General features: G+C 54.0%; 1 protein-coding gene across 1 annotated transcript in view; it reads right to left on the reverse strand.

Moving 5' to 3' along the window:
* MAN1C1 (mannosidase, alpha, class 1C, member 1) overlaps positions 1-9,165 on the reverse strand; it is a 138,753-nt gene that overhangs the window by 15,794 nt on the left and 113,794 nt on the right. The window contains exon 7 of the mRNA XM_005875264.2: positions 2,775-2,901. Coding sequence (XP_005875326.1) covers positions 2,775-2,901 — 127 coding nt within the window. The remainder of the gene's footprint in view (positions 1-2,774; positions 2,902-9,165) is intronic.

The following is a 9,165-nucleotide window of genomic DNA, read 5'->3' on the forward strand; positions in this document are numbered from 1 at the left end:
TCTCACCCCTTCCTCATTGCATGTTGCTTTTGGCGGGGAGGGTCTTCATAGGAGGGAGGATTCACATAAGGGATGGTAGCTGTTTTCTAAGTACCAGGTAAAAATGCCTTTTTAATAGGTCAGAAATGGTCAAACATTGGCAATTTCATATGGTTAACCTGGTAATATGTTCTTTTTTCTGACACCACAGGAACCATTCCAGAGGGGAGGCCTGGGCTCAATACACCATAGGCACCTCAGGTTTTTTTTGTTTTTTTTTTTACAGAGAGGAAGGGAGAGGGATAGAGAGTTAGAAACATCCATGAGAGAGAAACATCAATCAGCTGCCTCTTGCACACCTCCTACTGGGGATGTGCCCGCAACCAAGGTACATGCCCTTGACCGGAATCGAACCTGGGACCCTTGAGTCCGCAGGCAGACGCTCTATCCACTGAGCCAAACCGGTTGGGGCGGCACCTCGGGTTTTAATGACAACATTTCTCAGTTCCTCTGAGCCATACTGTTACATACATCATCTCCAATCATTGGAACAACCTATGTGGTATCACTAGCTCAGTTTAACAAACGAGACACCCGAATCTTAGAGAGAGTCAGTGATTGCCCATGGCTACCCACTAGGTAAGTGGCAGGGCCAGGACAATTTCTGACCAAACGGCGCAGCCCCTGGGTCCAACACGGACCAGGCGGGGACCATGCAGCGACCTGTAGCGGAGGCTGCCTGACCTGAGCAAGAGGAAGCTAGATTTGCAACCTTTGGGCATACCAAGGGCAAGGGGGCTTTGGGCTATAAAAGTGGGAAGGCCTGATCCCTCAGGGATACATGAACCCTCCCAGTGCAGACCTGCGGGAGAAAGGCCCGCGGGGACCTACTGCGTCATGCTCACAGACTCACCTACAGGGCAAGGAGCAGGGAAAGCAGCCTTTGACTGTCAGCCCTTTCTTTTCAGGGGACGGCATTGCTCTGCCACATCAGATCTCACATCCATTTATGTTAATGCAGTCCATTACGGGGACAGGAATGTGCTTGTACCTGACTTATTCGCGGCTGTCCTGGTGGAAAGCAGTGGAGCAGGCTAAATGAGCTCCCCCAGAGGGTGCGGGCGCTTCTAGAATTTGGGCCAATTTGTTGACTGCCAATAATCGCCTCTGTGGGAGGCATGGCTGGGGAATGTAAATGTAGAGGGAGACAGAGAAACGGAGCGCGGACCCTGGAGGAAAAGCCTGAAGCCTGTCGTATTAATCTGCTCTTGAACGAGCGTGGGCTTCAGAGACAGGAAGTCCTGGATTTGAATCCTGGCTTTAGCACTTCCCAGATGGATGATCCAGGACAAGTGCCTTAACCTCTGAGTCTCAGCTTCCTTCCCTGTAAAATGAGGATGACAGGAAGACCTGGCTCCTAGGGCTGTTGGGAGGGTTAGAGACACTCTAAGTGCCCAGCACACAGTAGGTGCTCAGGCAGTAGTAGCTAATTAACTCCTGACTAGCCAGGGACTAGAGGGAGCTGCTGGTCCTGCTCCATCCTGAGCCGGCCACAATCTTCCTGGCGGAGTTGGCTCAGGAGCAATGGCAACTGGGAGGCTGGGGGGAGGGAGGACATGGAGGTGGGAAAAAGGATCAGCCAGTAAGATTCATTGGGAAGTGGATTAAAGTAACTGCATGACCTTTTGAGGTGGAGTGTCACGGGGAGGCAGAGTCCTCTCCATACAAGGTCTGACAACGTGATGGGCTATTTAAGGGTGGTAGTGAGCCCCAATACAGAGGAAATGGTCAAAGATTTGAATTGCTCTTCTTAAGCATTTTCTCAAGAAGGCGGGTGGATTCCCACACTGAATAAGCAGTGCTCCTAAACCCCGTGTCAAAAAGTACATGAGTGCTTGTTAAAAATGCAGATCCCAGGGCCAGGGCCTGCTGGGTGATGCTCTGAGGCTGGCAGGCTAACCGGCCACTGGGAGCCACTGGGTAGAGAGTGGCTCTAGGAGCTCCCAGCCCCCTGGCTAACTAACCATTAGGGGGAAAGAAGGCTTTGGGAGTGGGGCCCTCCTGAGGGTTCTTCTTGGAGGGCAGGGCTTCACCTCCCTGCCATGGAGCCCGAGTGTCATCTGGGGGTTTAGGGTTAGACCCACAGTGACACTTCCAGACAGTGGGACTGCCAAGGCTGGGAGAAACTGCCCCTTCTGGAGGGCCTCCCAGAGGACCGGCCGCTGTCAGAATGGATGGCAGCCTGGACGCCTTCTCTCAGCTTCCCCGAGGCCTTAGCCAGCCTGGTACCAGTGAGAAGGAGCGGCCATGTGCCTGTCCCGGAAGTGGAAATTGCTGTGCCAGCCTGCTGATGGCATGAGCTAGACGGGCATCTGGAAGGAAAGGCCAGGCAGATCTCACAGGAAAAAGTTAAATGTCTCTGGAAAGGCGGCTTTAGCAGCCGGTGGCCCATTCCTGCCAACTCGAGCTGGTGCCTAGGTTCCAGCCGCTGCGCTTTCTGCAGACCCAGACCCGCGTATGCGTGGTTGCCAGAAGCTGACACACGCCGGCAGCTTTGTCTCTTCCCTGCCCTCTGTAGGGTCCCGACTACTCCCCGTGCTCGTCTTCCCTGCCACCTGGGATTGGGTACAATCATGTCTCCCACAGTAACTTAGGGGGCTCTGTGTTCCCCATACACCACCCTATCCATCTGGGACCCTAACCTGTGGCTGTGCAGGGCTGAATGCCCACTCTTCTGCTCTCTGTGGGGAGAAGGCGGAGGGGCTGTTTGGGGAGGGAGCAGGGAGAAGACTTGCCTTTTCAGCGAAGACCTGGTTGCCGGAGAGCTCAGTGAGGTGTAAGAACTCCAAGTGCAGGGATCCAAACTCTGCCAGGATGCTGCTGCTCCCCGTCATGCTCCAGCCCCAGCTCCTGTTGGAACCACTGGAAAGACAGAAGTAGCCATCGTCACCCCCACATCCCAGGGTGATGCTCTGAGGCTGGCGGGCTAACCGGCCACTGGGAGCCACTGGGTAGAGAGTGGCTCTAGGAGCTCCCAGCCCCCTGGCTAACTAACCATTAGGGGGAAAGAAGGCTTTGGGAGTGAGACCCTCTCCCTCTGGCTGGCTCCTCTACTGAGGGTAACTCCACTGCTTAGTAGGGGAACACCTACTCTGTGCCAGGCACTGTCCTAAGAGCTTTTGCCACATAATCTCAGTTACTCCCCCCTGGGGGTCTGTACTAGTAATAAACCCATTTTGCTGATGAAGACACTGAGGTTGAGAAGTGACTTGCTGAAGGTCATTTGAACCCAGGCCTATCTGACTTGCAATAGTCTTTGTCCCTTTAAGACTGGGCTTGAGCAGGACAGTAGCAAAGCTGTCTTGGTGGCCAAAACATGGCATACGTGCTTTGCTAAATTATAGGTGATATCGGTAATGCTGTCACGGACAATAAAGACTCACAGACACTCCATTTCCACCCTGTGGCTGAAGGCAACCCGATTGCTCACAGTCTGGCCCTGCATGTGGAGGGAGGGTCTGAACAGGGGCAGATGAAAAGCAGGCCCTTTTTCTCTCCCCTCACTGCCAATGCTGCCCAAGGACACACAATGGCCCCCTCTTGGAGTTTCATGGAACCCACACCTGACGGGCAGGCAGCTCTGATGCAACCACACACCTGGAGCCAGACCCTGGGGAAGCTGAGGTTAGGAGTAAGAGAAGCAGGGGCTTTTGGAACAAAGATTTCCTCACCGGTGAGCCATGCACCTCTCAAGAACACCTTAGATAAAGTAAATGAGGCATACTAGCACGCTGCCACCTCGCCAGACAAGGCTGTCAAAGAACTCTGCACACACTGGGTGCTTTCAAGGAGGAAGAGTGCAGCCCTAGCTGATTTGGCTCAGTGGAGAGAGCATCGGCCTGTGGACTGAAGGGTCCCAGGTTCGATTCCGGGGAAGGGCACATGCCTGGAGTGTGGGCTCGATCCCCAGTAGGGGGTGTGCAGGAGGCAGCCGATCAATGATTCTCTCTCATCATGGATGTTTCTTTCTCTCTCCCTCTCCCTTCCTCTCTGGAGGAGTGCAGAGGCAGGGCCTCGGGTAACCCTGCCACCTGCCCCTTTTACAGATGAGGAAAACAAGGCACAGGACAGTAACGTCACCCGAGGGGATCACACGGCAAGTGAAGCAGCTGGGACCCAATGCTGGGCTGATGTCCTAACCACCTAATCCCCATGCTTTTAGTTACATAATAATAAGCAAGGACCTGCCTTTCCAGGCGCTTTCGCTTAAAACCTCCCAGGGGTTCACAGCCCGGAGGCACAGGTTCAAGTGTGTTAGCCGAGAGGCCTCGGGTAAACCATTCCTCCTTGTGTGCTTAGTTTCTGCACCGGACAAAGTAGGCAAGGACAATACCTCACAGTCCCTGTCCTGGGGCTTTTTGAGGGATTTAGAGAGAAGAGGAAGGTGCAGAATGGAGATGGCCTTAGGCCAGCTTCTTCCTCTCCCTGTGCCTCAGTTTCCTCATATGCATCATGATGACCTCTCCTATGATGACCTCCTTGGGGGCAGGGGGCAGGTGGGAAGGGATGGGTTCGTAGAGGGGACACTTGGTTCCTGGATAATAAATAAAACAGCTTCCGTTTATTGAGCTGCTACAGACAGCGGGCACTGGGGCAAGCTGCCTGCATCATTATTTCATTTACAGCCCACAGGCAGAGCGTCATTAACTCCAATATGCAAAAGAGGAAACTGAGGCTCAGAGAGGGAAGGTCACCTTGGTAGGTGGTGGAGGTGGGATTCACACTGAGATCTTCAGGGCACTCCCTAAGGGGTCTCCCCCCCAGATGGCCCTACCTCTGCCCAGAGGAAAGGGGAAGCTGTCCCCACTCCGTCCCTCTTCACAAGCGAGACTGCTCTCCAGCTTGTGATCTCAGTGGGCAGGTTTCCAGAATAATCGGTGCTTCCTGCCCTTGCAGAGAAATTCAAGGTACAAAGAAAGCCACCAGCCGTCTTTTGTTCTCATTACCCCACATGAGCCTTCCTCTCCTCCTCCCTCCAATGCTCACCCTCCCTGGAGGGCTTTCTGTAGTGGAGCCGCTGGCAGACAGGCCATGCCAGCCAGGGCAGAGCGGGCAGCGGGCAGGTGCCGTCCCTCTCTCCTGCCTGGCTCCAAATGCTGGCTTCCCCGCTCACCTCAGGCAGGTCGGTTAATTTCTCTAGATCTCAGTTTCCTCATCCGTTAAATGACAGTACCCACACCTCATAGAGTCATTGTGAGGTATAAATTATGCATGTAATTACTGTCATTTTATCATTATGTAATTATGCACATGTAAATTATGTGTTGTTTGCTAGAGTTATTCAGTGCCTGATATGTGCCAGGCAGCTGTGGTATCTTATTTTAACTTCACCTCCAACTTGGGAGGGTAGATACCATAATCCTTATTTCGTAGGTGGAGATACTCAGGCTCCGAGAGGGGAGACACTGTCTCCAAGGCCACACAGGAAGTGATAAAGCTGGCAGAGCTGAATCTAAATCCAAACCCCAAACGCCTCTTCTCGGAGCAGCATCCAGAGCCCGGAGGTCCTCTGGTCAGCCCTGTGAGGCCTGCAAGGGGGCCTGCAGCCCGTGTTCTCTCCCCTGGTGGGAGGGGCGGCTCCACAATGCCCCTCCCCAGCCTGGCAGAGTGTCTATGTGTGTGCCTGTGTGCACTCCTGTGTATGATGTAATCCTTAACTTTGCAACTAGACCTGGATTCTGATTCTGACTTCACTTTGCTGCCGAGTGACCTTGAGTAAGATACCTCACCTCTCTGAGCCTCAGTGTCTTCACTGGTAAAATGGGATCCATGTGGTGGTTGTGAGATTGACAAAAGAGAATCTATGTCACAGCTTATATTGGGCCTGGCACACAGTGAAAACTCAATAAACAGTGACAATTATTAAGATGTGTATCCCTGGCCAGTGTGGTTCAGGGGTTGAATGTCAATCTATGAACCAGGAAGTCACGAACCAGGAGGTCATGGTCCGATTCCCTGTCCCGTTGCACATGCCTATGTTGCTGGCTCCATCCCTAGTAGATGGAGTGCAGGAGGCAGCCAATCAATGATTCTCATAATTAATGTTTCTATCTCTCCCTCTCTCTTACTCTCTGAAATCAATACTATATCTATATATATAAAACCCTAATATGCAAATAGACCAAATGGCAGAACAACCGAACAGCCGGTCACTATGACATGCACTGACCACCAGGGGGCATGCATGGAACATGGCGGGAGTTGGCCACGGTGGGATGGTAGAGCAGGTGAGCAGAGGCGCCAGACCAAGGCAGGGTACCAGTCGCTGTCATCAGGGTGTACCTCTGGTGGTTACTGAAAATTCTTTGCTCCTGCACGCCGTGGTCCCGCCAGGCGCTTGCACTTGCTGCCGGCTCTGGCCCCGCTCGCACCCACGGCTGGCGTCGGAGCCACCGCTCGCACCTGCTGCCAGTGCCCAGTGCCGGTCCCGATAGCTCGGCGCCGTCAGCGGGTGCGAGCAGTGGCTGCTGGCCCCAATGGCCCTTGAGGGCTTCTCCACCTCCCCCTGCTCCTGAGGGGCAATCCCAATTGCTCCTCACCATCAGCGGGTGTGAGCAGGGCCAGAGCCATCAGCGTGTGGGAGCAGCTGCTGCGGGACCAGGGCTTCTGGGAGACAGGGGACTGGGGGCTCTGGCGGGAGGGGCCAGGCGGGGAGGTGGAAGATGGACCAAGACCCGCCCCTGTGCCCACCACAGCCTCTCGGCCCACAGTTCCTTTCAAGGTGCACAAATTCGTGCACTGGGCCCCTAGTGTATATATAAGATATGTACCTCAGTGTGCGTATGCATATGAAAATGCATATTTGTGTGTGCGTGTGCACACATATTTATGGATGTGAGAGTGTGTGTGACAAAGGCGAGCTTGTGTATCTGAGCCTTTATGTTTGGATGGGTGGCAGCAGAGTGCAATGTGTGTGTGAGAGCCAGTGAGTCAGCTGCAGAGGGCCTTGGAGTGGCTGCCGCCGCTCTCCCAGATAGCCTAGGCGTCCCTGCAGGTCACAGGCCCTGGTTACTCCTGCCCCCACCTCCCAGGCCAGGCTGCAAAGACACACCTCCCCATTAGGGAGGAGGAGCAGCCAAGCTCACTAGGGGACCACCTCCCCTCAGGGTCCTCCTGACCGAGTTTTGGGGCAGGGCCAGTCCCCGCTCCTGCTGGGGCCCATCGCCAGCCCTGCCCAGAACAGGGTAGCATGTGGCCCAGCTTCCCCAGACACCCTCCAAAGAGCAGAGTCAGCACCACTCGGGCCGCATACATCCCTGACGTTCTCCCTGGGGAACAGGGACGCACTTTTAGCAACAGACTCTGACCCAGGAAATGAAAGGGGGTGCTGCCAGGAGATCAGCGCATGCATACATGTGTGTACCACACTGGCAGCATGCAACAGCCCCCAAATACATGTGCTTTCTTAATCAGAGATGGCAGATCTGTGTGTATCAGGTCCGGGCTCTGCGGGACTTGGGGAATGCAGATAGCCAGGGCTGTGGTTTGTAGGACTGGCAGTGCCATGCACAGAGGAGGGAGGGTGCCTGAGCTAGGGTCTTAGGGACCCCAGACAGCAAGGCCCCAGAAGCTGTGCATGGAGAGAGAGCTGGAAAGAAAGGGTGTTTGTGTCTCAGCTCCACGCCAGCTGGTCTCATTTCTTTAGGGTTAGTGTTTGTAGAAAGGAATCTGAGCAGAGATCCAAGTGTCTAGTTCTGAGGAGTCAACCCTGGCCCTGAGATGGGATTCCATTGGCCCTGAGGGCCCCTCCCCAGCCCTCAGAGATGTTGGTGAGAGCTAAGTGAGGTCACCCCCTGAGAAAGCGTTCGGACCACAGGACAGTAAGAGAAGATGCCAAGTCTTCTCTCCTCTGCAAGGCCCAGGCTGACCGCGGGCAGGACCTCCCCAGGACCCAGAGGGAGCCGCAGGCCTCTCACCAGGGCCCAGGGCCCCCCTCCCCACCAGTGTGCTCCTTCCTGCCCAGGCAGCTGGCTGAAGCCCTGAGATAAATCACTGCAGGAGGTGGAAGGGGGAAGTCTGGTGCGATGGAAATGTTATAGCCTTCCTCCCAGGCCTGGGGTTCTAGGAGGGCCTCGAGGCTCGAGGATGGCCCCAGAGAGTTCTCTGGGTGCGTTCTACAAGGTCTCCCAGGGTCCACTCCACCCACCTCAGGGGCAGCAGGGTTCCCACATGAAGGCGGGCTGGCAGGCCACAAGAGCAGAGCTTTCCGATCAATCGTAACAAAATGAGTTTAAATCTTAGCCCCATTATCTATTAGCTATGAGAACTTGGGCAAGTTACTTCATCTCTCTGAGACTCTGTTTTCATAATGGGGATAATATGAATACCCTCAAAGGATTGCTGAGCAGTCAGTTTGGTGAGGCAATGTGTGGAGACTCCTAGCACAATGCTAGGCACATAGTAAGTGCTTAATAAATGGTAGGACCACTGTTGTTATTCATCTCTTACCCCCCACACACTGTCTAGCAGGAATATTTGTCAAAGGCACAAATAATTGGACGTGGATCCTGCCCTTGAGAAGCTCCTGCGGGGGGTGGGGGGGCATGAAGACAAGTGTGACGAGGGCCAGGAGAATGAGGATAAAGTGCCTGGAGGCCAGGGCAGGCACAGACGCTTCTGGCTAATGATAAGGTGCCATCTGAGCTGGGTTTTGATGGCCAGAGAAGCTGTGAGAGATGGGCAATCCAGGGAAGCAACAGAGTGAGAGAAGGTAAGACAGGACACATTTGGGGTGTTCAGGAGCAAGATTCATGCTTCCCAGTGTATCTTAAAGCTGGCTGGGCCATTAGTTTTCTTGACTGACCCTGTCCTTTTCCCTTTCTGGGTCTCAGTTGCCACATTTGGAAAATGGGTGGATATAAATACACTCCTAGCCCATGAGAGGGGAATGTTGAGGGGACAGGTGAGCTGGACGGAGCTGCAGCTCTGGCTCCCCCCACTCTGGCTGTGTCACTCTGGCTCTGACTTAGTGACGGCCCAGAGAGATCCTAGTTCAGTGATGGCAAACCGGTGACACGTGTGTCAGAGGTGACACACGAACTCATTTTTTTGGTTGATTTTTCTTTGTTAAATGGCATTTAAATATATAAAATAAGTATAAAAAATATATGTCTTTGTTTTACTACT

The sequence above is a fragment of the Myotis brandtii genome, unplaced genomic scaffold (genome assembly GCF_000412655.1).
Source record: "Myotis brandtii unplaced genomic scaffold, ASM41265v1 scaffold456, whole genome shotgun sequence".
Classification (NCBI taxonomy): Eukaryota; Metazoa; Chordata; class Mammalia; order Chiroptera; family Vespertilionidae; genus Myotis; species Myotis brandtii.